This window comes from Neopsephotus bourkii, unplaced genomic scaffold (assembly GCF_033783945.1).
Source record: "Neopsephotus bourkii isolate Nb327-2 ecotype Australia unplaced genomic scaffold, CSIRO-AGI_Nbou_v1 NB_1768, whole genome shotgun sequence".
NCBI lineage: Eukaryota > Metazoa > Chordata > Aves > Psittaciformes > Psittacidae > Neopsephotus > Neopsephotus bourkii.
Window position 1 is genome coordinate 2,013,885 of NW_026902242.1, and position 27,393 is coordinate 2,041,277.

General features: G+C 47.6%; 1 protein-coding gene across 16 annotated transcripts in view; it reads left to right on the forward strand.

The window, feature by feature from the left end:
* The window catches only part of LOC133225979 (collagen alpha-1(XI) chain), a 462,534-nt gene that overhangs the window by 29,234 nt on the left and 405,907 nt on the right, over positions 1-27,393 (forward strand). For 8 of the 16 annotated variants that reach the window (XR_009729340.1, XR_009729341.1, XM_061378981.1 and 5 more), the window contains 11 exons: positions 94-147; positions 303-365; positions 758-823; positions 1,480-1,533; positions 2,031-2,066; positions 2,569-2,631; positions 2,932-2,994; positions 3,687-3,749; positions 4,407-4,469; positions 4,981-5,031; positions 5,602-5,637. Coding sequence is in view for 14 of the 16 variants with exons in the window: in XM_061378981.1 (XP_061234965.1) it covers positions 94-147; positions 303-365; positions 758-823; positions 1,480-1,533; positions 2,031-2,066; positions 2,569-2,631; positions 2,932-2,994; positions 3,687-3,749; positions 4,407-4,469; positions 4,981-5,031; positions 5,602-5,637 (612 nt within the window). In the remaining 2 variants the exon portion in view is untranslated. Of the gene's footprint in view, positions 1-93; positions 148-302; positions 366-757; positions 824-1,479; positions 1,534-2,030; positions 2,067-2,568; positions 2,632-2,931; positions 2,995-3,686; positions 3,750-4,406; positions 4,470-4,980; positions 5,032-5,601; positions 5,638-5,742; positions 5,806-5,915; positions 5,979-6,629; positions 6,663-6,770; positions 6,820-7,076; positions 7,571-8,393; positions 8,494-8,993; positions 9,687-10,886; positions 10,996-11,626; positions 11,911-12,860; positions 13,122-14,830; positions 14,906-16,962; positions 17,192-17,305; positions 17,357-20,706; positions 20,878-21,174; positions 21,710-27,393 lie in introns of those variants that run through there. The other 8 variants (XM_061378989.1, XM_061379002.1, XM_061379003.1 and 5 more) reach the window with 5 other exon arrangements.

The following is a 27,393-nucleotide window of genomic DNA, read 5'->3' on the forward strand; positions in this document are numbered from 1 at the left end:
TGCTTTTGTTTTGTTTATAATGAGATATTCTGGTGAAGCATCTGAGGGATGCCTTGAAAGCAGCAAATATCCTGAGGTGTTTTTCTTTCCTAGGGAGACAAAGGTCTGCCTGGCTCCTCTGGAGAGAAGGGATACTCCGGAAGGAGGGTAGGCTCTTACCACGGTTACAGCGGGGCTAAATGGTGGTGAAAAAGAGGATTTGGGCCGGAGGGGGGATGGAAAGCTCCCGTGCTCTCCTCAGGGCAGAGGTACTGAAGGTAGGCAAGGCCTGCGTTTTGCTGACTCGCTGTCTCCTCCCGCAGGGTGACAAGGGCGTTAAAGGCGAGCGAGGAGAACGCGGTGATCGTGGGCTCCGTGGAGACCCGGTAAATAAATACTGCTGAGGTATTTGCTTGGGTCCCCATGCACTTTCCACCAGTCCTGGGCTCATCAGCAAGCATGCACTCAGGCTTAGAAATGCCACTGAACAGTGACAGGCCCAGCAACAGAGCACGGACTCAGAGGTGGTGTGTGTAACACAGGCCTCTTGGCACCAACCTGTCAGTCAGTTTCCTTCTATTGAAATCCTCCTTCATCCTCTCTTTCAATGTGATCATTTCTCAGCTGAAAAGCTGTGTCTGTCTGAAAGCAATAATATTTTATCTAATTCGGTCAAAAAGGAAAAGAAAAGTTGGTTCTGAGCCATGGCAGAGCAGTTTGATGCCTGATTTCCATGTCCCACTTAAACAGATGTTTCTCATTGCTGTATTGCTTTCAGGGGGATTCAGGAGTCGATAATACTCAACGAGGAACCAGAGGCCAAAAGGGTGAAATTGGACAAATGGTAAAGTTTCTTTGTTGTCTTTTCTGATTTTGACTTTTACAATAGGATAGGACAGAGAAAATAAGAAGAAAGGATGTTACCAAAAAGGTGCAGGGTTCCTCAACCCGTCGGGCCTTGCCAGGAGGAATACTTTTCCATGAGAAAGAGTTGTTTTGCAACCTTTCTTTGGGAAGATGCGAGCTTAGAAGATGTTTTGTGTGAGAAGCTATCATTATTATTTTTATACAATGCCTTTGGGGATGTTGTCACTGGAAACAAGTTTGTACTTGGAAATTGACTTCATATGTTCCTGTGGGTCTGAACACAGAAGTGTTCAGGTGATAACAGACCTGATACGAGTCCTCATTCACCTGGAACCTTTGGGAAAAAGCTTCACACACTTGGAAAACATTCAAACCCCATTGTTTTCTTACCAGCTCATAATAAAAATTTATCCTAAATGACCGGAGACATTTACCAAAGAACTGGAATGTTGGCTTGTGCTAGCTCAGAAACTGGATGTAAAGTCTCTGTGAGCTGTTAGAAGGATTTCCACTGATGTGGGAATATTGAGTAACTTGTGTGAGAGCGTGGAAGATCAGTTGTGTGAGACTTAAACCTATTTCCCCAGTGCTGTTCATCTCAGGGCTCTCACTTAAATTTTGCTTCCCCCTTAGGGAGAGCCAGGACCAGTGGGGCTGGATGGCCAGGATGGTGAAGTCGGAAGGCAGGTGAGCTCCAGACCCCCACTTAGAAGGGGCCTAGCTTAAACCAACAATGACATTTTCCCTCCTGCCTTCCCATGTGTTTTGTTTCACAGCTATCAGGATTTTTACCTAAATAAAACCCTGGACAAATAAAAAACCCCAAGAAAACTCAAAAGGAAAATGCCTGTTTTTTTCCCAGCCTATACACTTTAAAGGTCTAATCTGGGTTATTCCCATTCAAGTAACTCATGTGAACCAGTGAAGCTACATCTGACTCTGGCATGGGCATCTGGCATGCAGGTGTGAGGGAGCAACTCACCTTTGTGGTGAAGAGTTGGGGATGCAAGGAAGAAGAGAACATGCTCTGATACAGGACAGTTCTCTACCTCTCTCCCCGGTAGTTTAAACTATTCAAATGTAATTTTGGACTAAGAGAAGTAGCAATACATGGATCTAAAAGCAAAGAGAAATGTATGCTTATGTACTTGAGTAACACATCTCATTGTTTCTTTCATCTGCAGGGTATGGCAGGACGAAGGGGACCAATAGGAGTTAAGGTAAGTGGTAATGGGAGCAACACATGGGGCTCCTGCCATGCCACTGGCCAGGCAGCCACAGTACCCAGAGACATGCTAAGAGAGATACAGGCTTTGCTTCCTTCTGTCTCCTCTCTTCTCCCAGTTTTTCCCCTCTTCCTCAGGCTCATCTCCCTGTATGCTCCTTGCTGGATTCAGTGCAAACCCAGCCATCCATGTGCCTGGGGCTGCCCATCCTCTGCAGTGTTCCTTGGCCAGATGCTTTGTCTCAGCTTGCTGCTGGAGTAGCGTAATGGGGCCAAAGCATAAAGGAGATTGATGCCCGCTGCTTGCAGGAGGTGAATTAACCCACCAATTCTGTGCTTATTCTCTGCTATAACCATATCCTGAATAAACATCCCAGACAGCTGTCCTTCCCTGCTCTTTATGCAGCTATAAATGCCCTGAGATCTCCTGAGCTTCTCCTTGGTGTTGACCACATTTCCCCCATGCTAACCTGCATTGTCCTGTTTTGCACTTCAAGGGTACCAAGGGCTCGCCTGGTCAAGCGGGACCAGCTGGAGAACAAGGCATGAGAGGGCCACAGGTCAGTAAGCTTATAGCAAAGGAAATGTTTTACCTTGTGATGCTGTTGCATTATTTCATCACAGCCTCTTCCTCAAAGAGTCTCAGTAGTGAGGACTGTTGGGATTTGGGTATTTTTGGGTGTACTGTGGCCTGGCTGTCTTGCCCACAGACATCGAGCCATCCTGTTCATACCACCCAAGCTGTGACATGTTTGACAACCGTCTCTCTGGTGCTGTAACATTTGCTTTCCCTTGCGACCTGGGATAGCACCGATGTGTTTCTGCCCATGTGACACAGCCTCTCTTTTCTCCCCACACAGGGTCCTCCTGGCCAGCTTGGCACACCAGGCATCAGAGGAGAACAGGGTGTTCCTGGACCCAGGGTAAACCCTTTTGCTGCTTCTCAGCCATTGACCCAGCTATACTCAGCAAGAACATCTCACTGAGCTAATAAGATGCCACCAACGTGCCTTCCCATTCCCTTTAGGAACCCACTAGTTTTCCAACTCTGTTTAACTCTCTTATAACACACTCTTCCAGTATGATTCTTCTCTCAGCTTATGCTAAAGAGCTCTTGATCAAGAGTTACAGAAGAGTTCAAAGCAAACACAAAGGGGTAGGACTTCATCGTTTGGCCCATGATGGTTTGTGATCTTAACTAAAGCCTGAAATGACTTGCAGGACATGTCTGATGCCAGAGCACAACCATCTTGAGTGCTTGCTGGGGCCACCCATGCATTCATTTCTCCCTTCTGCTGCATACTCCAGCAAGACTTGAGGCCATAAGGCCAGGCACATCCTGAATTTCCCCATCCTGAGCAGGACTTTGCCCCTCCTGTTTGCACCTTTCCCAGGGAGGTTCTCTAGGGACAGTGTAAGTCACTGTTAACTCTTGCACTGAACTGACCTGGTTGTTCAGCTCTTCCCAATTAGACTTCTGAACTTCCTAGGGTGCTTTGAGAGGCACCAGCCCTGTTAGTTAATACACGACTTCTATGGTCACCCAATACCCTAGTTTCTGGCACCCAGTATTGCTGACATATTGCCAACATGCCTCTCCCTGTCTCCATTCCAGGCTGGTGGTGGACCTCCAGGAAGCCCAGGAGAGCGGGGCAGGATTGGTCCCCTGGGATTAAAGGTTTGTCTTCACGGGTATTGGGTATCAGCAGCTAAAACGGTGATGAAAAGCCTCTGGATAGGAGTGATCTTAAATATACTTCAGATGAACCCCTTGAAGCAAAATTAGCTCATTTTCACTGGCTTGCACAGTGCAGAGTAGAGCAGGGTCTGTGCTCTGGTTGTTTCATTAGGCTTCTCTTTCACTGAACAGAGTGGGAAAAGTAATTGAGTAACTGAACTTTCCAAGTAATTTTTCAGGGCAAATTCTCAGCTGATGCCCACATAGGAAGGTGGGTGCTGGATCTCTCCAGACTTTCTGTAGGTGAAACCATGTGGTTTATGTTTTACCTCTCCACACTCACACGCACTGGTTCATTTCCATGGCAGCTCCACTGTCCTTTTGCACTGGCAAGACCTCCAGAGCTTGGGAGCTTCCCTTTTCCAGTGTTGGTGAAAAGCAAACCCAATCCTGTGGTGGGAGCTGGCTGGTCTCTGGCGTCCCACTAAAGAGCAAGTGTTCTGTAGGATTACTGCCTATGTAGGTCCAGTCATGACTTTCTTCTGCAAGGACAACTGCAGACTGGTCTGTATAAGGAAACCAGTGCTGATGGTGTGGGAAGGTCTTAGAGTTGCCTGGAGTTTCAGCACATGCTCTAACAGATGCTCCTGTTTTCAGGGTGAGCCTGGAAACCCTGGACCCAAAGGGGCAAATGGACAGCAAGGCCCACGAGGAGAGATGGTAAGTGTGGCCATGAACTCACATCTTTAAGGATGCTGGGCTGAACCTTTTCCTGTGGTAAAAGGGGCACAGCCCTTTCCAGCAGAGGTTTTAGCTTGCTATGGGCTTTGCATCCTACATAGCTCAACTGAGAAAGAGAAACCAGCTTTATGTCTTAAGCTGGTGTGAGCAGAGTTTATAACAGCAGTATCTTCAAGGAGGTAAATTGTATTAATTTGAAAAGTGACTTTTCCCATCTCAGAGATCACCCCTAGTTTTGACTGACCTCCTAACCTGCTCCTCATTGCTGACTTCTACCTGGGTTATCATGTATATACTAAGCAATTTTAATTCAAATTTGTAGTTTCAGCCCCACCTTTTTGTGCTGTTTTTCTTGCAATAATTTCATCTATAGAAGCACTTCTCAAAGTCTGTGGCATAAATGGGTTCTGATTGGGTATTGATGGTGCTGGATCTGTGAGTCTTGATTCTCATTCAATGCATATTAATAGCTTTGTTTTTCCAATTTTAGGGTGATGATGGACGAGATGGAATTGGGGGCCCAGGTCCTAAAGGCAGAAAGGTAGGTGTATGCTCAGTGTGCCCACAGGTGTATGCACATGTGCCCAACACGAGTTATCATGGACAAGGAAGTAGCTCATGTCTGCAGTGCAGATGGGCAAGGGCAGTCAAATACATACAGGGACAAGAAGTGAAGTCAAATACATACAGGGACAAAAATCAGACCTGTGTGTACCCTGATAAAAAAGTCAGTCAAGATACTTAAAACCTTTCCCCTATGCCTTTGTCGTAGTTTTGCCTACATAGATCAGATTCTCCAAGGAGGAAGCACAATGTTTGTGAACCTTTTGGGCAGATATCCCCATAATTGTCTGTGGGACTTGGAAAACAATGCTCCAGCATCTCTGGCAGCTCTCCTACAGTTGAAATTAGCCCGGGAGGGGCAGCCAGACCTTGAAAAGAGTGGCTGCTTTCTTTGTATTAATCATATGTGGAACGAAGTTGCACACTGAATTTGCAGTCTCGCTCCCTTTTTCCTTCATCACTTAATCCCTGCAGCTGGTACACATATCCCTGCAGAACCCTCTTAATTTGCTAAACCATATTCAAATAAACCTTTCTGTTGTTTCAGGGAGAACGTGGCTTCATCGGCTACCCAGGGCCCAAGGTATGGTGCAGATCATGAGCTGTGCATTCATTCTCCAAGTGATGTAGCAATTACCTGTGGTCCTGTGCAGGTTTAGAGCTACCATTTGTGTTTCTCCCTGACCAGGGTGGACCTGGTGATCGTGGTGTTGCTGGAGGCCCTGGCCCTAAAGGAAACAGAGGCCGCAGAGTAAGTGGGACCATGGCACCTTCCCTTGTGCATGGACAGCCTGGAAGATGTGTACATCTTTTCTAAGCGTTGACACATGCTCCTGGGATTTCTCTGCTCTTTCTTTCTAGGGAAATTCAGGAGAACCTGGGTCACCTGGTCAGAAAGGAGAGATTGGATACCCTGGACCATCTGTAAGTGTTCATTGCATTGCTGAAGGAGCCTCTCGCTTCCCACTTTGAGAGGTTCTTGGTTGCTTCCCTGAGAAATGTGGTAGGCCCTGTTGGTGTCAGGGGTTGAAAAACATGCCCTTTGCCATCTCCTGATTTCAAGTTGGGCAAATTCCTCTTTTATTTGTCATGGATGTGTCTGTATAAATTCCTAACTAGCTGTTTTATAACTGATAAATATTCACCCCTCCTCAAATTGCAGTGCACTGCAGAAGGCAAAACCCAATAGACAGGCTCTTATCAGGAACTGGGGTTTCCCCATGGCAAATATGCCACCTCATACTCCTTCTAGGAAGTTCTCAGCTCTTTGTCATTTATCGTCCCTCACAGGACGTGGTCTATGACCAAATGTGATTGGCACAGAGCACCCTTGAAAGGGCAAGGTGACTTGGCTTGCTTTGCGCATGAACCTGGAGCATTGTAAATGTCCCATTTGGGTTTGACCTCAGCTAGGTTTACTCCTCACATGGGGAAACATGTGAGGAAACACCTGAAAACAAGCAGGTTTTCTCTTAGCTTCTCCATGAGCCATTGTTAAGTAATTATTCCAGCTGGGTACAGGGGGCCCCTGAAAATACACATTGCACTCAGTTTCTCTTTATTTCATTTAAACAGGGACTTAAGGGTGATAAAGGAGAATCCAGAGACGTAAGTGTGGCATAAGTTCCTTATTGTACTGAAATATTCTTTTGTTGGCTGTGTCACAGGTCTCTTTTTTTCTCCTTTTCTCTCCCTCTTTCATTTTATTTTCTAAAGCAATGTGCGCTTGTGCGGAACATCAAAGACAAATGCCGTGAGTACATCAGTGCTTTGCTAAATCCCCGTCTCTACCCTTGTGTGCCTGTCATGTTACACAAATGGCACTGACCAAACTCCTTTCCTTCCTTACCTTTCCCACAGCTTGCTGCTATGGTAAGTCATCTTCAATCCCAGTGTGACTGTGTGCCACAATTGCTCTCTCCACGTATGTGGTATGAATGGTTTATCCCTGCTGAGGACACCGTCCTTGCACCCTGCCAGCTATCTGGGGCACTGTTTGTTCCCAACACACATTTCTGGCAGGTCCCAAGGAGTGCCCTGTCTTCCCAACCGAGCTGGCCTTTGCTATCGACACCTCCTCGGGTGTCGTGAGGGAGGTTTTCAACAGGATGAAGCAAACCGTGCTCAGAGTGGTCAACAACTTAACCATTGCTGAAAGCAACTGTCCTCGAGGTGCCCGGGTGGCTCTGGTCACCTACAACAATGAGGTCACCACCGAGATCCGCTTTGCTGATGCCAGGAAGAAATCAAGCCTCCTCCAACAGATCCAAAACTTCCAGGCGACCCTGACCACGAAGCCGCGCAGCCTGGAGACCGCCATGTCCTTCGTGGCCAGGAATACATTCAAACGTGCCCGAAGCGGCTTCCTCATGAGGAAGGTGGCTGTCTTCTTCAGCAACGGGGATACAAGAGCCTCCTCGCAGCTCAACGATGCTGTGCTCAAACTCTACGATGCCGGGGTCATGCCAGTGTTCCTAACCAGCAGACAGGACCCGGTTCTCACCAGAGCTCTGGAGGTTGGGGGTCATGCACCTTTCTTTTTCATTTCTGGCTTATGAGCTCAGTCTGATTTGCTGGGGACCTTGAGAGTGTTTGCTTCTACAGGCAGTGGGTTGCTTCTGCAGTCTTTTCAGGTGCTTTGTGCTGAGAACGTGTTGCTGAGCAAACTCACCCAGCAAGAAGTTCTTCCCTATGAGGGTGCTGAGGAGCTGGCACAGGGTGCCCAGAGAGGCTGTGGCTGCCCCATCCCTGGCAGTGTTCAAGGCCAGGTTGGACACAGGGGCTTGGACCAACCTGCTCTAGTGGAAGGCGTCCCTGCCCATGGCAGGGGGGTTGGAACTGGATGAGCTTTAAGGTCCCTTCCAACACAAACCATTCTATGGTTTTAACTCTGTTAGGAGGGAAATTCAAACCACAGCACATGCTGTGAAAGGCTACTGAGGCTGTGATGATCATTAGTTTCCCAGATCATGAGTCCAGCAAGCCAGGTGTGGTGTGAAACAGAAGTAAAGACAGTCCCCATAGTAATAAAGGTCTGACAGAAAGGCAGAGGGTGGGAAGTACATTAGCTTTGCTGGCAGAGGGAGAGTGGATGCACTGAGTTTTAAAATATGAGCATGCTGAGCACTGGTTCAAGTGCTTGACCCTTGGAGTTTTATGTTTCCAAACTATTCTCACTAACTGTGAGGAGGCATTACAGTCTTCCAAATGGGATCCACCAAAAGAAGCATGCTGAGTAGAGAATCTCTTAGAGTTTTGGATTGCCCTCCCCTGCTCCGAGCTGAAAACAACAGAAGGCATCATTACTAACACCATGTTTTTCTGTTTGCATCTAACCAGATCAACAACACAGCAGTTGGACATGCAATTGTTCTGCCTACCAGTGGCAGTCAGCTGAATGAAACTATCCAGAGGCTCTTGACTTGTCACATTTGTCTGGGTAAAGCATCCAATTTCTCCTTTAGACAGTGCCAAATCCTTCTGGTCACGCAGCAGTCGGTTGTCAGTGGTGCCGAAGGGAAGCCCAGTTGGGAGTCAGCTCTTTTGATGCTGAAGACAAGGGATTCTTATTCTTAGGCTGAGCAGGAAGCACTGGCATTGTGAATGAGGCTTGCTGGGCATTCTCCTCTGTGTGAAGAGAAGCTCCTTTCTTTTGGTGATTCCTAGTTTTACAGCACAAATAGCAATAGCTAAATGCTATAGAATATGGCCTTCTGCCATTTATGACAGAGTACTACAGGGATCCCTTTGGACAAAGGAGCATGTAAAAATAGTAAATGCATACTTAAGTGTGTTTTGGGATAAAATGACTTTGGTGTCAAGTAATGGACCAGTGAATGGTCAAGGCGTGGTAGCATTTCATATGATACAAGATCTTTACAATGACAGGAGGGTTATCTTCAGTTCCTCCAGGTTAAACCTGTTATTTTTCTTCCCTAGATGTGTGTGACCCTGATCCCATCTGTGGTAATCAGAGACCTGTATTTAGAGACAGAAGGGCAGCTCCAACAGATATAGACACCGACATAGCTTTCATCATGGATAGCTCAGAGTCCACCACCCCTCTGCAGTTCAATGAGATGAAGAAGTACATTTCCCACCTTGTAAGTAACCTGGAAATCAGCTCTGAGCCAAAAATATCTCAGCACCATGCAAGAGTGGCAGTTCTCCAGCAAGCTCCTTATGAACATGAAACCAACTCAAGCTTCCCACCCGTAAAAACTGAGTTTTCACTGACTGATTATGGGTCCAAAGAGAAGATCATCAATTACCTGCACAACCAAATGACCCAGCTCCATGGCACAAGGGCTATAGGAAGTGCAATTGAACACACAGTGGCTCATGTTTTTGAAAGTGCACCAAACCCTCGGGATATGAAAGTCATAGTTCTGATGATGACTGGAAAAGTGAATGAACAAGAGCTTGAGTACCTGCAGAAGGTTGTTACCAGTGCAAAATGCAAAGGGTACTTCTTTGTTGTCTTGGGCATTGGCAGGAAGGTGGATGTTAAGAATGTCTATAGCCTAGCTAGTGAGCCAAATGATGTGTTCTTCAAATTGGTCGATAAACCAGGAGAGCTTCATGAGGAGCCCTTACTGCGCTTTGGGAGACTGCTACCTTCTTTCATTAGAAGTAAGTATCACATCCTGCAGCCAAAGTGTTATGGAAGGGGCAACATGTGATTTCATAGGGGTTAATCTGCCAGGTTTGGTCTACCTGCCTGGTTGTGTGGGCTCTGGCCTGACCACCTCTTTGGGCAGTGGGTCCCATGAAGTTAAGTCTCTTTTTATATGTTCTGTACTGTCTGGTCTGTTTGTTGCTGCTCATAGGTCTGCTTAGTTGAGTATGTCTGGGTTTTGTTCACTGTTGACTTCCTAGCCCATCCTGTGCATTCTGCTGGCCTGCCAAGTAGCGTGTGCAGTTCTGTCTTGTTTGACTTAATCCTGTCTGGCTTGCCAGTCACATTTTCAACATGTCCTGTTCGTCTGGTCCTGCTGGGGCTCTTGGTCCTCTGCAGCCTGCCAGCACTCCCCCTGCACTCCCTGAACACCCAGCAAATCTTTCTTCCCAACTTCAGCATAAGTATCATGTCTAGCAGACACCTGAATGGCTCAGGCTGAAATCTGGAGTTGCTCTATGCAGATTTAAGGACCAGATGAACAGAATTCTTTGCTCAGGGACTAACAACGCTGCTGTGTTCGGGACTGTGCCTAGAAAACTTCCATCTTGGCTTAGCTACAAAGCCTGGGTTGGATCTCCAGCTACAGCCAACTGCTGGAGATCTTATATAGACCGGGCCAGCAAGGACAAGACTTGGGCCTTTATTAAGAAAGCTAGTCTTATCAAAAAAGCCCTGAAAACCAGTCTACTGGAGTAATAACCCACTGATTCAGGAATGTCTTGCACTAAATAAGAAGGAAGCCTGAACACATCTTTCCCTGGAATAAATGTTTATGTTTTCTCAGTTTGCTTTTTCCATTTACTGCTTACAGGGATGCTGGAAAATTCTGATGTTAAGCGTGTAGTTAGAAGTGCCTGGTTGTAACCAAGTGTTCACATGTGACACGCATACACCCTCTGGTATCTTATAGTTACTGCTCTCATGTTTGTAAATTGGAATAGGAATTCTTATTGTTATAATAACTGGCTTCCCAGGCCAGGGTGCTTCAGTAGCTACACCAAACATATTCCATAGCTGTTATCAGAGCAAGCAAGAAGAGAAGAGTTGTTTCCTTTAGAAATAAATAAATGGAGAAATAGATGTAATGTGGTTTGGTAGGTAACCACTACGTTCAACATCGGTGTTTAATGACATCCTCTCTCTGTCTCTAGGCAACTTTGCTTTCTACCTCTCTCCAGAGCTGAGGAAACAGTGTGAGTGGCTCCAGAATGACCAGCAAGCCAAGAGTCAGAGTCCTGGGCACACTGGGCAGAGAGCAGTGTAAGCAGTGATTTGTCTGCTAGAGAATGAGCTTTCCTAACGCCTGTCTGGGGGAGTAGGTAGAGAAAGGTAGACAAGTACACATATCATTTTAAGTTTGGGCTAAATTCTATATTTAGATATGTAGTATAGAGGATATGAAGGAGGTATATGCTACTGTCATCACATAGGTCAGGAATTCCAGGAATTACTATTATTTAGGGATTTTTCACTCAATGAAATATTATCAAAGGCTGGACTGCTCTGGACTACCTGATATACAGGATCCATCATAGAATAGTTTCTAAACAGAAGAGAAAGCTCATCTCACCGAAATTCATTCATTGCTGGCACAGAGCTCTCCTGGTTTTAGGAGGTCAAGCCCCTGGAAATCGGGCATGCTACAGATCTACTGAATTCACTCTTACGTGTGTCCAGTTGATGTATAGACAACTTGTGCCCCAAGTGATAGTCACTTTTCATTGCTTGGCTGTGGGCACATCTAAAGCTGACATAGACTATTGACCTCAGGGGTAAGGGGGTGGTGGGTCTGTTCTTGCTAATCGTTTCTATGTCAGATCCTCTCCAGTCCCAAAATTCTGCTTAAACAGGGAGGGTAAAAAAGCCATAGCAGCTGCTTGTGCTTTCACAGGTATGTGGCACCTAATGTGACCATGAGCCGGACCCCCAGTGCCAGCAGCACCACGGTTGGTGTGACCATCAAGCCTGCTGCAGGCACCAGTACCCGCACTAGAACCACCACTGCCAGCACCACAGCCCAGAGCAGAGCCACTGATATGACCCCGGCCAGCACTGTGGTCCAGGTGAATGCCACCACCACTGTGGTCCAGGCAAGCACCACTGCCCATGCCAAAGTCGCTGGCCGTGCCGCTGCCAACTCCACATTGGGTGTGTCAGGAGGCAGGAGAAGACAAGGTACGTGGAAGGCTCTCCCCTGACTGGTCTGTACCACGGTGGGTTGTGGCTTCTCTTCCTCTCTGGGGATTATTCCTATGGGATATGTCACTGAGAGGCCAGATTTCCTACTTTAGGTGCAAACCTGGAAATCTGCTCTTTGTTGGGGGGTTAAGGCTTTGTCAACTTGTGGTGTGCAAAACCAGGTGGGAGACATTCTGCCTCTTAGCAAAACACAAGCAGGACATCTAAATCTGACAGTGTTCAAGGCCAGGTTGGACAGAACCTGAGCAACCTGGTCTATGGGAAGGTGTCCCTGACTGTGGCAGGGGGGTAGGAGCCTTTCCAACCCAAACCATTCTTTGAGTTATGGGACAATCCATCACCTGTTGCTAAGCTAAGTAGTACAGTGACAGACCACTTCTCTGTCTAGTACATCCTATTGCTTTCTATATTTTCCTTGTACCATTACCCCTTGGCTAAATTTTGCTGTTTATGGTGGTTCATACCATGGTATTTTTTTAATTTTCTGACAGCTAATATAAATAGTTCAGTTAGTTCATCACTGAAACAGTGTGGAGACCTATCTGGGAATGCTAAAAATCTTTCATGTGAGCAAGCTCATGTAAAGTGGTTTTCCCATGTGTTTTTGCAAGGGGGTGCAGGCAGATCTGCACTGGCTGGACAAGAAACAAAGAACGTGTGCCATAGCACAGGGACATTTAAACAGTCAGTAAATGCATGTCCCCATGTAAATAATAAACGGAAAGCAATAAATAAAAGCAGTCAACTTTGTTGGGTTGGACATCTGAGACAAAGTCAGAACCTGGTTTGCATACACCACAACTGCCTGTAGACGGGTTTATTTGCTGTGGACTGGGAAGGAGAACTTGCAGCACTGAGGCACCTCTCCCCTGAGATCTTTCCTCTTCAAGTCCTTGCTTAATGTTTCTCCTGATCTTGCTTTGCAGCAAAGAGCCACGACATCCAGATCACCGATGTCACTGAGACCAGTGCCAGGCTGCGCTGGGCCAGCCCGGAGCCACACAATGCCTACACGTTTGAGATCTCCATCAGTGCTGCGCATGACCACTCGCTGGTGCAGAACCAAAACCTGACGGGCACTGAGCATATCATCCACGGCCTCAAGAGTGGACAGAAATACGTTGTCGTCGTTATTGGCTACCAGAAATCCCAACCCAAAGTGACGTACACAGGGACGTTCAGCACAAGTGAGTACGTCCTGAGGAAAACACACAACATCGGTGTTTTCATTAAATGGGCACAAAAAAATGGGAAAGTCCCCACGTAAGTGATGGGCAATTGGTTGGGACCAACAATCACAGCCATGGCAATGCTCAGCTGTGTCACTGCAGGTCCTGCATCCCCCAGACCAGCAGCCGGAGCTGGTTATGAAATGCAGCGAATGTGCTGCTTTACAACATGCGAGTTGACGCTTCAGTGGTGTTAAACCAACACAGCTTGTGGGAGAAGTAAAGCTGGTCTGAGAGCGGGGTTTGTCTTGTTATGTGTGCAGGAGGCTTTGCAGATTGGATCTTGGTGGGGTCCAGGTGGCACTGCTGTAAGTAATAGCAAGAGTCAAAGTGGGTTAACACAAACAAAATCCAGTCCAGCCTGACTGCTCAATAAGCAAGCAAAGCTTCCTTTCCAATCACCATTTCTGTAGACACCCATCTACTTCACATATGATATTATTAAAAAAAAATCAACCCAAAAAGACAAATAAGAGATTAAATAGAGAGTTTAGTCTTTTGGGTACTCAAGCTGTATGTGTCCAGATCACATGTAAACCTCACCAAACACTTTGGCATGGCCAAAAGCTGCTGTCTAAGACACAGCCAAGTTTTTTGGTTGGGGTTTTTTTACTCTGGTTTGGCATAAACATGGCTTGGCTTGGTGCTGTGGAGAAGTTTGCACTGGTCCTGCCAGTGCTGGCATCTCAGAGCCAGTTTCAGCACCCGTGAAGAGCCTTTCCATTAGCTTCAGTGGGTTTGGATCAGGTCTGAAGTCTCTTACCTTCAAGAGCAATAAACATGCCCACAAAAATGTTGAGAAAAGACATCAGTGTGTGTGGAAGTAACCTTTTCATGTGCTGAGCTGGAGCTCCCAATGCCCAGGGAAGCTGCATTCCCACAGAGTAAATCTAGAGCAAGAGCAAATGGGGTAGGCAATGGTGACATTCTATTTGTCTATCAGCTGTGACTTAAATGCTGGGTAGGACTGCCACCCCCACCCCCATATTCTCACCAGAAAAAGGCAAACCCACCCCCTCCTATGGCTGCAGCCCCTTCCCACCCCACGGAAAATAAGCTACAGGTTTTCCTGAGGATACAACAGTCTGCAGCTGTGCAGAACATGGTGCAGTATGAACCATGTTCTCCTTTCCATCACAGGTGACACTCCTCAACAGCATAGTTCCTAGAAGGATGTGAGGCCATGATGGGAGGAGTCTGGGAGGCATGCAGTGAATGGACAGTCCTTGAGAGCTGCAGGGGGACAAGAGAAGGTCCATCACGGACTATTTGCTCCCTTAGAGAACGCCACCATTTTCTGCCATCTCTAAGGCCAGAGGAGCAAAGCTAAACTAGCTACAGAGAGGCTGTGTCCAGCTCTTTCAAAGCCCCTCTGCAGCCACATGCTGCAGAGTGTGAGTGGGAGCCCTGAGGATGCTTCTTTGCAGTCACCCCCAAGGATGAGCCCAGCTGCACAGCAGAGCTGCTGGCTGGGGTCATCAAGCCAATTGCCTCTAATAAACATCTCTGAACTGTATGTGCTGAGGTGAACAGCTCCAGACCTGACTCCTGCAGCCTGTGTGTGCCCTGTGCTGGAGCTGGGGCTAGTGGGTTTGGTTATGGCTGTGCTGAGGGCACTGCCACAGATCCCCTTCTCCTTGGCTGACCCATCTGCTTCTGCCCCACAGAGACCCCAGCACAGCCAAAGGTGTCTGTGGCCAACATGATGCTCAACACAGAGCCACTGGAAGGTCCTGAGAGTTGTGAGTATGGGCAATAGTGGGAGCACTGGGCTTGGGGGGGCTCTGCCAGGACTCCACTGAGAACCTGGACACTTGCACTCATCTTCCCCTTGCCTGCTTCTAAACCCAGAGCCAACAGATCACAACAGAGATGACATTCCTGCCCATGCAGGTCTGAGCCCTGTATTCAGGTCTCTGGCCCATGCTGGATCCAGAGCCCCTTGAAGTTGCTTTGAGCTTCATGAGGGATGCAAACTGCATCCTGTTTCCATCACAGGGATGGGAGATGAGCCATGGCCCAATTGCTGTCTACTCTGCAGGGCCAAGCTGTGCTCCATGGCCTCCCCAGCATGTGTGGATGCAGAATATCCCCTGATACTTGATCCCTCTCTCCCCACTTGGGATGAAAAATAGGTCTTGGCACCTTGGTGTAACACACAGCTCCCAACAAGGGTGTGACCAGAGGCAGGGATCACAGGGGAGGTAGTGTCAAACATCTGCATAAATGTGGCTAACCAGAGGTAAACCCTCCAGTTTCACCCCTCTGCCCATCTTCTCTTTCTCTGCCACTAATGGTAAGAGGAAACACCACCTTACTAAGTGGTAAGATAGTGCCATTATCTAGTAAACTGCCAAATGAGCAAGATGTCAGTTCCCACTGTGTTGTTAATCCTGTCAACCTATGTTAACAACCCATAATCACTGTACATGTTAATATGTCATCTCACTGCTTTTATTGACATCTTATGTTAGCATTACATTCACTGTGCCAGTGGCAGACTGCAGCCCTTCTTCCAAGGCTCTGGAAGGGCTCTCAGCCTTCATGAAGCAGCACAGCCCTGTTGCAGGCACCAGCTACAGATCTGGCATCCAAAACTCATCCCTGAATCATCATTCTTAAGTTTTTCTTTAAGCATTGCACTTGCACTGTAGCTCATTTTTTCCCTGAGGTGATATGAGAGCTCAGGGAAATGCTGCTGCTTAATGCATTCACCCAGCAAGAGCTGCAAAGCTGCTGTTTGGGGTATGGCTGCTCATGATGAAAAGGATGAGCATGGACCTCATGTCTGACCCATGCTACCGCTGGAGCTTGCTACAGCAGAGGGTTTGAGGGCTTGTGCTCAGCAGGAACTCTCTCATTTCTGCCTCAGTGCATGTCCCATCATCCTGCCTTTCCCTTATGTTCCCATTGGTTTGGTCCCTCTCCCTGACACTGATATTCCCTGGGAAGCCTTCACCTGGCTTGTCCCACCAGGTGACATGCATTCCCATGGCTTTAACCCCTTGTGTGCCAGTCCTTTGCAAACAAGGTGTGTTTAGGTCTGCCTGAAGAAAAATGGATGCGCTCTGTGCTCAGTCTGTACTTCGATGCAGGCCTCTCAATCTCAGCTTCTCCTGTTGACCCACTTGCAGCAAAGTCTCTGTCTGAGGATTTCTGGCAGTCATCAACCTGGAGGATGTATTCCCAGGGAATACTAATGTGAAGCTTTTCAACAAGCTAAAGACATTGAACAGGGCTGGGGTTTGGGATGGGTTGTTCAGCTGAGTCTTCTCGATTCCTCTGTGCAACAGGAGAGACTCGGGCATAAATCTTCTGGTAGACCTTGGAGGATGTCCCAAAATCCACCCTCCTTATATAGGCAAAGCAGCTGCTCGTATGGGTGGCCTATCTCTGCTAATAAAAACTCTGGAATTTGGGCCTAAATAATAATTTCTGGACAGGAAAGGAATTTATGTTTAAATCCTCATCAAGCCTTTAAGTGTCCCAGGTGCGGTTTTGCCTTGAGAGATAAACTAAACATACTTATGGATTCAGAGTTACTGCCAAGACAAACGGCTTTGAAAATATGTGGGAGGAGTTGTGTGAGGGGCTGATCCCATGTGCACCAGCAGGCAGTAAGGGGCTCCCAACACCTTGGTCCATGTACTTCAGACGTGGATGCCAGAGGAAGTCAAGAGTGGGGAGACAAAAGCTAGAGGCTAGGGAAGGTTTGAACTCAGCAAGAGGAATCACAGGAAGAAAATGCCACCAGTCCTGTACCAGGCTTTTGTTCTTTTCAATCTCTTTGCTTTTTCAGCTTTTAACCCTCTGAGAGTCACTCACCCTTTGCACCTTTTGACATGCAGATTGGCCAGACCCTTGCTTGCTGGACTTTGACATGGGCATGCAGTGCAAGGACTATCAGATTGTGTGGTTCTTTGACTACAAAAACAAGATCTGCAGCCAGGGTTGGTATGGTGGCTGCGGTGGTAATGCAAATAGATTTGAGGCCGAAGCTGAGTGCATTAGCAAATGCTTAAAACCATGTAAGTACCACATGGGGATGAATCCTTTTGTATTTGATCATATTGTCAAATGATATTCAGGTCAGAGAGAAAACATCTTTAACATCCAAACCCATGCACTTTTTCCTCCAACAGCAGCAGAGAAAACCATGCAGCAGCCACCTCTTGAGAAAAGATTACTGTCAGGTAACACCCAAACCCCTCACTTACCACAAACCAAAGCAAATCCATTATTTCACCTAGACCATTTCATAGCATGCATCCACTTGTGTCCAATACAAGATCACCAGTAGCATAGACTTGGTTTGCATTTGTTCCTTGACATGACCATGCCCTGCCATCTGCTTTGCATGATGAAGTCCCATTGCATGCATGTTGTCCCACGAGGACACGCTGTGTTTGCACAACCAGAGTGCAAACTGCAGCAAAATTGGTGCTTTGTGAAAAGTTCAGATTTTATGAGAAGAGTGAGGTGGCTGAACTGGTCCCAGAGCAGTTCCTATTATTGTTGCATGACCACTCAATGCCACCACTCTGCAGCGTGTCTTTGTTGAGATGTCAGACTTGCACACATTTCACTGCATGTAACCAAACACTTGATGTAAAATCACTCCCTGGTTCTTGGGTCTCATGTGCAGATGTCTTTTTTTGCACCAAAAGATGAAAATCCAAGTGGAGGGAGGAACCCACAGGGAACTGGCAATGATCTCCTCAGGGAGGTTCTGAGAAAAAGGGCTTGTGTTTGCAAACCTTGGAGACCTGGTATGGAATTAGAGGCTTGAATTCACCTGTGTTGGTTCAGCAAGGGTTGGGATGAGAACTTAACCGTAGCAAAGCCTTGCTACCAGAGCAGCCTCTCCTCCTTTTCAGGGTCCTTTGCAGAGATGGGAGGGAAATCCAACAGTGAAGCAAACGCTGGTACCTAATGGCAGAACTTTAATCCTTGCAGGGACATGACAGGGCTTGAAAAGGGGGCAGATGAAGGACCCCTCCCATACATTTGATTTTCTCAGGTGTATTTTAGGCTCCTTAGACTAGACCCAGGAGCTTCTGCTATTGGCAGTGATGCACTCTGAGTCCAGCTGTGGGTGCTCCTGCAGAAACATGCAGGGAACCAAGGAGGAGAAGGCCACCACCAGCCTTGGGGAGATGCCTGGGGTGGCAGCTGCCTGCAAAAGGAAATTGCAGGGTTCCTCCGGGATGCAGAGAGACACCATGGACAAAGATCCATTGGTTGCAGCTGGAGGAAGTAGTGTATGGCTTTGTGCAGAAACCAGTCTAGAGATGGGTTTTATCCTCACGGAGCAGGGAAACCTCCCCGATGTGGTTTCCTCCAGAGGGCACGTGTTTCTGTCAGCCCCATCCAATAGACCAGCCCTTCCTGATCATCGTCACATGCCTCAATGCTGTTTCCAGCAACTGCTGTTCAGACTTAAGTGAAATTTCATGAACTTGGCACCATTCTGCTCTGGGCAGGTAGTCAAGAAAAGCAAACGAGGGGCCCTGGAGGGATGCTTGTGTCTCTGCCTGCCCTGCTCTATTTACTGCTCTATTTACTGCTTCTTTCTCTTTTTGTCTTCTGCAAAAGCCACCAGACCCACCTCCCATTTGAAGCCTTTTAAATGCTGTGAAAGCCTTTCACTATCGAAATTTTACACAAATATAACAGATATATATATATCTATATATATTTCCTTTCCCATGACAAAATTAACTGTTAGTGCAACTGAGGCACTAGCCTGGCCTCAGGCCAGTTCAAAAGTCCAGGCAGTTTTTCTCCATGGGATGAATTAAAACCATGGCTTATAGTGTCTGTCTCCATCTTTTGAACCTGATGGAGACAGTCACAATGTAAAAACACATTTGAGCTGCCAAGTTCATTCTTTCCTTCAATTCTTTGACATTTTTGGATATGCTTTTATTTTATTCATTGTGTTTTGGGCTTGGTTATTTGTTTTTTTGGGGGCAGGTTTTAGTTCAAATGCCATCCACGGGTTCAGCCAGAGGAGTTACTGGATGGTGCTTGATGGTACTGTGAAAATGAAGGGTGGCACCAGGCACTTGAGCAGGCAAACTGAAGGTTGCAATTCAAGTCGGTTTTCAGATTCTGTGATTTCAAATTCCAGATTTGAAAACAGAAATACAAAAAAGAATCCCTGCTTCAGAAAGCTGCATTTAGAATGGGACAATGGGCAGGAGAATCCCTTTGGACAGGTCTCCTTCCTCAGAAAGGATGTATTCCGTTCCTCCTCTCTAAAGAGTCAAAGGATCACAGCATTGTTCTAGCAGCATCTGTTCAATCACAGCATGGAGGCATTCCCACATGCAGGAGAATAGGGAAAAATACAGGTAAAATGAGTGGTCAGAAAGGGTTTGGATGTTTGGCAGTATCTATCCAGAAGTGTACGTGTGGCTGGGCTGTGAGGTCTCTGACACCATCTGGTCATCTCCATCTGTCCTGGGAGGACTCCTGCTGCACTGATCCTGGGCTCCAGGCAACTTCCACAACCAACCACAATTTCCTTTAAAGCAACCCTGCCACCAGCGCTTTGGTATTGCCCAGGGCCCACTGCCAGACCTGCTTTCTAGCTGGGATTGCAGGGATAATCTTCTGTGCCTGTTTCCTGTGGAAACTTTAGAAGGGTTTAGCCTGCCTTGGCTTTCATCGGGCCCCAGAGAAACTTGGTGGCAAACAAACCCTTCCATATATTCACCCTGTATCAATATATTCTTCCCTATATTCACTTGTGGGTATCTTGAGGCTCTGTTTCTGGTAGTACAGAGACCTGGTGAGATCTTTATCCCCCTGCAGTTACTGCCTGATTGCTTTTGACTGTTGCTTGGGATGGGCAGAATCACAGAAAGGTAAATATAAAGTTGTTATCTCACAAAATCCTACCTTCACATGGGGGGTCCAAGAGTCACAGCTGGTTCAGGCACCTTTGCTGTCACCAAAGAGCTATTTCTGGATGCCCTGTAGGATTACAAGGGGGCTTTCCACCATTTCGGACAAGTCCTTTCATTACCTTGATTTCTGGCACCTGGTTTACAAAAGGCATGACCCTAAGACAAGATCAGAAGGTAACTTTAAGACTTGATTCCCCCTGCAGTCACTGCTGGTGTGCCTCCATATGCAGTGATCTAGAAAAGAAGGTGGTAAAGGATTTTATTTTATTTTGATGTGTTAAAAAAGGGGCTCAAGCTGCAATTAACCCCCCAAGGAGAGCAACTCCACACTTTGCCTTCAGTTGCTGGTCTGCTTTACTGAATTACTGGTTTGACTCATGACTTAGATATTCACTAATGCCCAGGTCTGGTGGTTCAGGGCTGGTGACCTCAAAGAAACACTTTCTGCAAACAAAGATGTGGGATTTAGTCACAGGAGATGTGCAGAGACCCTGCTGTGGTTGCCCTTTCTGAGCTTGCATGTCAGCTCTGCTTGCAGGCATTGCTCTGCCATGCGGATACTTTCAGAGAGGCCGGGGTTCACCAGGAGTGTTATTGCTGACTTCTCCTGCTCCTGCTTTTACCCACAGTCATGGACATCTGCCGGCTGCAAAAGGACGAGGGGACCTGCAGGAACTTTGTGCTCAAGTGGTACTATGACCCCGCGACCAAGAGCTGCGCCCGGTTCTGGTACGGCGGCTGTGGAGGCAACGACAACAGATTCAACACACAGAAAGAATGTGAAAAGTTCTGTGTCCCTGGTAAGCAGCAAACGTGCAGCTGGGGAGGGCTTGGCCATGTCCCTGGCTAGTGGAAGGTGACCCTGCCTGTGGCAGGGGGCTGGATCTGGGTGAGCTTTAAGGTCCCTCCCAGCCCAAATCAGTCTGTGCTACTGTGATTTCCAGCCCAGTGCATGACTGTAGTGAGCTTACTTGTGGTGCTCTGGGTTCCATAGCAAGTCCTGGCAATGAACTCTTTTCCCTTTTCTTAGTACCCGACACCTCCTCATACATGGAGTAACTGCATTTATTTTCTCTTTCTCCATCAAACCCTGTCAGGTAACATCAGCCCTGGTGTGGTGACGACGATAGGAACATAGAGCCAGAGACCTGTCAACACATTACCTCTGAGACAGCCAGAAGCATTGGCCGTTCCCACCCTACCCCTCTAGAAGCTAAGGGTATAGACTACCTTGCACTGTGCTATTTCATGCTTTTACTTCCAAGCAAACCTTGAAGAAAGCATTTTGCTTCATGACCTATCAATATGGTGCTAAACTGTTTGCGGACTGAGTGCTACATGTGTCCAGGTTATATTGTATAGCTTCAACATTACCAAATATTTACCTAATTGCAGATGGTTCTTATCTCTCAAAGTGCCTCTAAATTCCCCTTTCTCCTTGATTCCAGCCATTGGCCTTTCTCAGGCGCCATAAAAATGAGACAAAAAGAAAAAGACCATTCTAACAGTTTCACTGCCACTGTTACCTGCTTGCTTTTACTGTTCTCATAATGGAGTGTAATGTTACAGGGAAGCCCTCATGTAAGACAGAAGCTGATTCTGATAAACAAGCGGTTCCATTTTCAATTCTTCCTTGGCTTCTGGTTTGTTTTTTAATCCTTTTGCTGGATTTTGTTCCAGGCTGGATCTCCTATAACAGCCCTGGCCAACCAAACCATTAAGGAAAAGGCAGCAAGGTTTCCAAATGCAAATGCACTGCTGGGACCAAGGCCTCAGTTAGCAACTTTTCAATTGTGGTGTAGGATGCCTCTGGCACCCTTCTGATGTCTTATGTTTTATAAAACATAAAGCAAAGCAATTGGGGAGGGGGGGAGAGGCTTGGGGGGAGGGGGGGTGGTGTTATTTTTATTGTGGAATCTGTGTCAGGAGTCTATACAAGAACTTTTGAATAAAGTCTAATGGAGGTTTTGAGAAACTCGTGGGTTTGTCTTTGTGGGCATCAGTGGAGGCATTTTCCAAGGCCTGGGAAGCATTTCATAGAGGGAAATCCCACTGGCCCTTAAAGGAAGGATAGATGTAGTAGGGATGGATACTCAGGAGGACATCACTGGGGTACTGCTGGTAATCAGGGATTTTCCAGTTTACAAAGAGGTGGAAACTGAGATGTCTTGGTTGTGAGATCTCTATCAGTTAAAGGTCATTAATAACACCATTTACAAGATAGATAAAGCTGTCTGGGTGCCTCAGGTCCACTTAGGAAACTGCCCTGTTTATTTGGTACCACCTCTGAGCACATCACAAAGGCTTCATTAAAAAAGACAGGAATAACTAATGATGCAGAGGGTTGACTCAGTAACTTTTATTTATATATTACTGTAATTGTCTCTTGCAATGGCTGCACCCAGCTATGGCTACTCCAGCGGGCAGAGCCTGCCCTGCACTTCTATTGTGCACAGGGCATGGCCAAGTCCCCCTTTCATTGCTTTTACGGGGTATAAAAGCTGCATGTGGGTTAAAGCAACCCGTGAGGCATCCTCTCCTCCAGCCACTCCTCTCTGCAGCACAGGAGCGGTGTCCCCGGTGCCTGTTTGCCGGGAGAGCCGCTCTCAACGGACCACGCTCCCTCCGGGACGCGAAAGCACAGCCTGGCTCTCGCAGCGTGCGCAGGGAGCGAGCGGCCTCACCCTCCTCCAGCATCGCGGGGATGCGGGACGCTGCAGCCGCCTCTACAGCGCCTTTTAAGGTAGCGCCTTGCACTCCGGGCCCGGGGCCAGCGGCCGCGAAGTGCACATGGGAGTGATCTGCAGCTGGAACGCATCTGCCAGCGTGGCTGCGGGACCGCACCGCGGTCACAGTAGCTCCTACCGGCTCCGCAGAGCACCAGGATCCGACCCCGTCCCACCCGTCACCAGCCCCCCATCCTTAGAGTGTTTTTTCCTGGAGATGAGTTAGCCCTGCACAAACAGTTCCCATCCCCTCGCAAAACGGTTTATTTGCAGCATCCTAGAAGAACTGCCAGGGGCTTGGAGCAACCTGCTCTAGTGTAAGGTGTCCCTGCCTGTGGCAGGGGTTGGAGCTGGATGAGCTTTAAGCTCCTTTCCAACACACACCAGTCTGGGATTCTATGATTCTATGAAATGCAGACACAGTGTTGATGAACTCGAGATAGATGTGGTGGATGTAGGTATGTCTTTTAAGCAGGCCTTCTTATGCAGACACCCTATCTAAAGCTCCTGCAGCAAAAATACCCTTGACTTTGCTTTCAAAGGTAGAGCATCAGTCTTCACCCCATTTCCTCCCCCCCTCACCTGAGAGGGAGATAGCAAAGATGCAAGAGCAGTGATGCCAGGAAGGTCTGACCATCGATACAGACATTATGAGTGAGTTATGGTTGCCTACATCTAGGTGATGTATCATTTCAGAAACCCTTGGGGACCTGTTACACAGTGCATGTGGGGTCTCCTTAACGTTTAACATGTCTTCCAACCCCACAGAGGTGCTGTTAAGTGCCTTGACTTGCAACAGGGGCTCACATTTAGTTAATGAGGACTACACCTAAATGCAGGTGTGGATGCAGGCTTTGTAGTTTCATCTGAGCAACCTTAGTGTGAAATAGTCCATGAGAAGGGTCATTGGTAAAATAAAGCTCTGCTGATGGGACAGAATTAGCATTAGGCCTTGAGGACAAAGCATGAAGTCCAAGACTTGCTTGGACTGTATGCAGGTCTCCAAGGCAGGATCAACCCAACCTACATCAGCCCAGCAAAGGTCTGTCTACCCTGTTCCCACGAAATTCCAGTGTTTTAGGCCAATTCTGTAATTGCCCTCAAGGGTCACACTGGGCAGTCTCTGGGTCAAACTATTACATGGTTTTTCAATAGCCAGTCTCAAATCTCATTTGCTTTAATAGAAACTCAGAGTGTTTTGGAGGAACACGCTGCCCTTGGATGCCAGTGAGGTATGAGGCTGCTGGTGAAAACTACAGGCTTCAATACCAGAGCAGAAACATAAATAACCTTTTATGATACTGGTGGTATCATAAAAATTAAGAGTGCGACATGTAGCAGAATTAGGCATTGCAGCCAGACCATTTAGGATAGTGCCAGCATTTAATGCTTGATTAGCTTCTCTTCATGCTGTAGGTTTGCACTGAAATATAACCTTCTTGGGCAACCTTTATAAGGAGAGGCAAAATGGCTCTGACACATTTTATTAGCCAGTGTTAAATTTATTACATCAGTAAAAGAAGCCAGTCTGAATGTACACATGTACCTGCCGAGCTGTTCTCAGTTAAAGTGGGGTTTCCAGAGGTGCCACACCAAAGCAGTGCCCTACATCACAACTGCTGACACTGCAAGGTCAAGAGTTTAAGGAAAAGGATGTCATCCATGCCAGGTGTTCCTGGAAATCAGGATTGTGTCCAAGTGCTTCAGCAGAGATGCAGATAAACTTGAAGCAACTAATTCTGGAGGAAAGGATCTTCAGGGAGCTGAGACATACATGTGGACATTTCCTTAGCCACAGGTCTTCTATGTGACTATTACCCTGTCCTTCATTACTCTCCTTGCTTTAGCCTCTTGCTTGTGAGATGGAAATAATACATCTCCCAACCTTAAAGTCATTAAACCTCTGAGTAACAAGGAGCTGATAAGCTGAGATGGGGGCATTTGGAAGATGTTACGTTTCGTGGATGCTCATTTGCTTTCTGCCTATGATGTGTTACAGCCCCTGTGCTCCCATAGGTGGTCACTCCCAGGGAGCAGCATCTCACAGGGAGCTTGCCACCAGCAAGCACCATTTGCACGAGCTGATGTGAGTGCTCCACTGCAGACATGCTTCCTACCAACACCAGCATAACCGATGGCTTTAAATCCTGACATCATTTTAACCCCATGGTAACTCCCCAGCCTTTGCCCTTTCCCAGCAATGGGGACTGCTCACAAAATGGCAGCAAGCAGCTTGATGAAGTGCAGCCTTTTTGCAACAGCAAATCCATGGCTGAGTTGGACGTGGCAGGGTGCAGAGCCTGCAAAGAGCCGGGCCTGGGCTCCAGCTGCATGGTGATTTATGAGACAGCAGCAGCCGGTCTGTATTTCAGTCAGCCAGAGCAGATCCGAACCAGATGTTTAACCTTTATCTCCATTGCGGGGACGGAGGAGCAGGCAGGGGAGAGAGGAACGGTCAAGTTTCCATGAGCTGCAGCTCCACTGCCTTCCAAAGTCAGCTCATAAAGAAAAATGAGCCCTATCAGCCAGGAAACTTTGCTTTGGTGAGCTATATGTTTTGTTTCGACCTTTGCTGCTATAGTGACTGGGCCGAAATAGAAGTGCAGCTGGCTGTGATGACCTCACTGTATGCCTCTAGTAAAATCTGATATTACAAAGGTAGAACCAGTGCAGACGGTTGAAGATTTTCACATAGGCTGTGCTTTGGTGAGACCCCACTTGCAGCACTGTGTGCAGTTTTGGTGTCCTCAGCATGAGAAGCACATGGAGCTGTTGGAGCAAGTCCAGAGGAGGCCACGAGGATGCTCAGGGGCTGGAGCACCTCCCGTATGGAGATAGGCTGCGAACACTGGGGCTGTTCAGCCTGGAGAAGAGAAACTGCGTGGGGACCGTGTTGAGGCTCCCCTGTTAGCTGCTGCTTCTCTACTCCAGCCCTTAGAGCACCCTTGTATTTACTGAAGGTTTAACCGCAGTACATGTCGATCTTGGGCGACAGCATTACCACTTAGTGTCTAGCAATTAAAAGCTTAACCAAGTGCCATTTGGACAGGAAAGTTACACATGCTCACTCACTGCTCACACATTTTTTCCCAGAAATCTGGCAGTTTCTGTGGCAAGAACTGTTTTCTGAGTAAAAGGTGACCAGTGGCTCAAAAGAGTTTTTCAGCAGGAGGGTTAAACACAGTGAGCCTGACATTTCCCATTAACCCACAGCTCTGCTGCCCTCATGGCACTGCATTTTGCCCCGTTCATTTTTGTAAGGCTGCTAGAAATGAGTGATGACCTTGGGAAAGGCTGCGAGCTTGAGAGCCTGATCCTGCCCTGGGTGCTGAGTCCCTGCATAGCTCTCCAGGGGAAGCATCCATCTGCCTGGACTCTGGGGCTTGCAGCACTTGGAGTTCTGCAGGGGTGGATGTTGGATGGGACAGTTTGACACACAGCACAAAGCTGCCAGATCCTGGAGCCATTTCCAACAGGATGACTCAAAATCCCCACCAACCCAGGCTGCATCCTCAGATTCCTTCTCTTTCTCCATTCCTTCTCCATCTCCCAGCTGGGATACAGGCCGGGGGCAAAAGCACCACAGCTGTGCCTCATCCTTTGTGCCACCACAGCAATGGGTGCAAGTCGTCCCAGACTGGCTCCTTAATGAGCTTAGATAGTTTATTTCATGCTATTTCTCCCCCAGGATGGAAGCATCAATGGGAGAAGGCAGAGGGGTACCTCCAGAGCAGCCTATAAGCTGCACCCTTGTCTTCATCCCTAAAAGCTTGCGTATGCAGAGCAGGTTGTAGGTTTCAATCTGGGACAGCAAGCTGTCCAACAGGGAACCTAACCATTCAGATGGTCCCCTGAAAAACCTCAGTGGATGAGCCCACAAGGTCTCTGAGAACAGCAGCAACTCATTACACACTGGTGTGACACAAACCAAGCTCAGCTTGGGAACCTTGGAGCTTTCAGAGCTCCGTTAGGTGATATCTGCATATTGCTCATAACCTTAGGAAATGTGTGTTAATTCTCCTCCCTAGGGAGGCTATTTCTCAAAATAGAGCCCCCTTTTCACCCACTTCCCGGCAGGACAGGGTGCATTAGCCAGGTTTGGCAGCCAAGTGCAAAAGCCTTGTTAGTATTAGAAAAGTATCTGCCATTTGGAAGAGCTGACGAGCTCTGAAGTGCTTGGCATTAAAGCCAGCTTAATGCTGAAAGCAGGAGGCGAGCGAGGTAGTCAGGCCTTGTGCCTGTGTGGACTTGGGGATGGGGTTAACCCCATATTGAAGAGCCTGACTCGAGGGTTACCTCCCATTTTTAGTGTCTTTTTCCCATTCTGACCAAAGCTGTATCTATCCATCCCATTTTAATGCCTCCATCACAGACCAGCCCCAGCTGCATTAGGAAGGAGTGTGAGCATTGGGAAACAGATGGTGACCCTTCCCACGCTAGGCTTGCAGCAGCCCCGTGGCTTCAGGAATCAGCTACTATCACCTGCACATCTGCATTTCACACCCCAGGAGCTGTTCCCTCCCCCAGTTAGATGCTATTCAATAGCTTTTTAATCCCCCTAAAGCATCCCTTATCCATCTCACCCTTCCC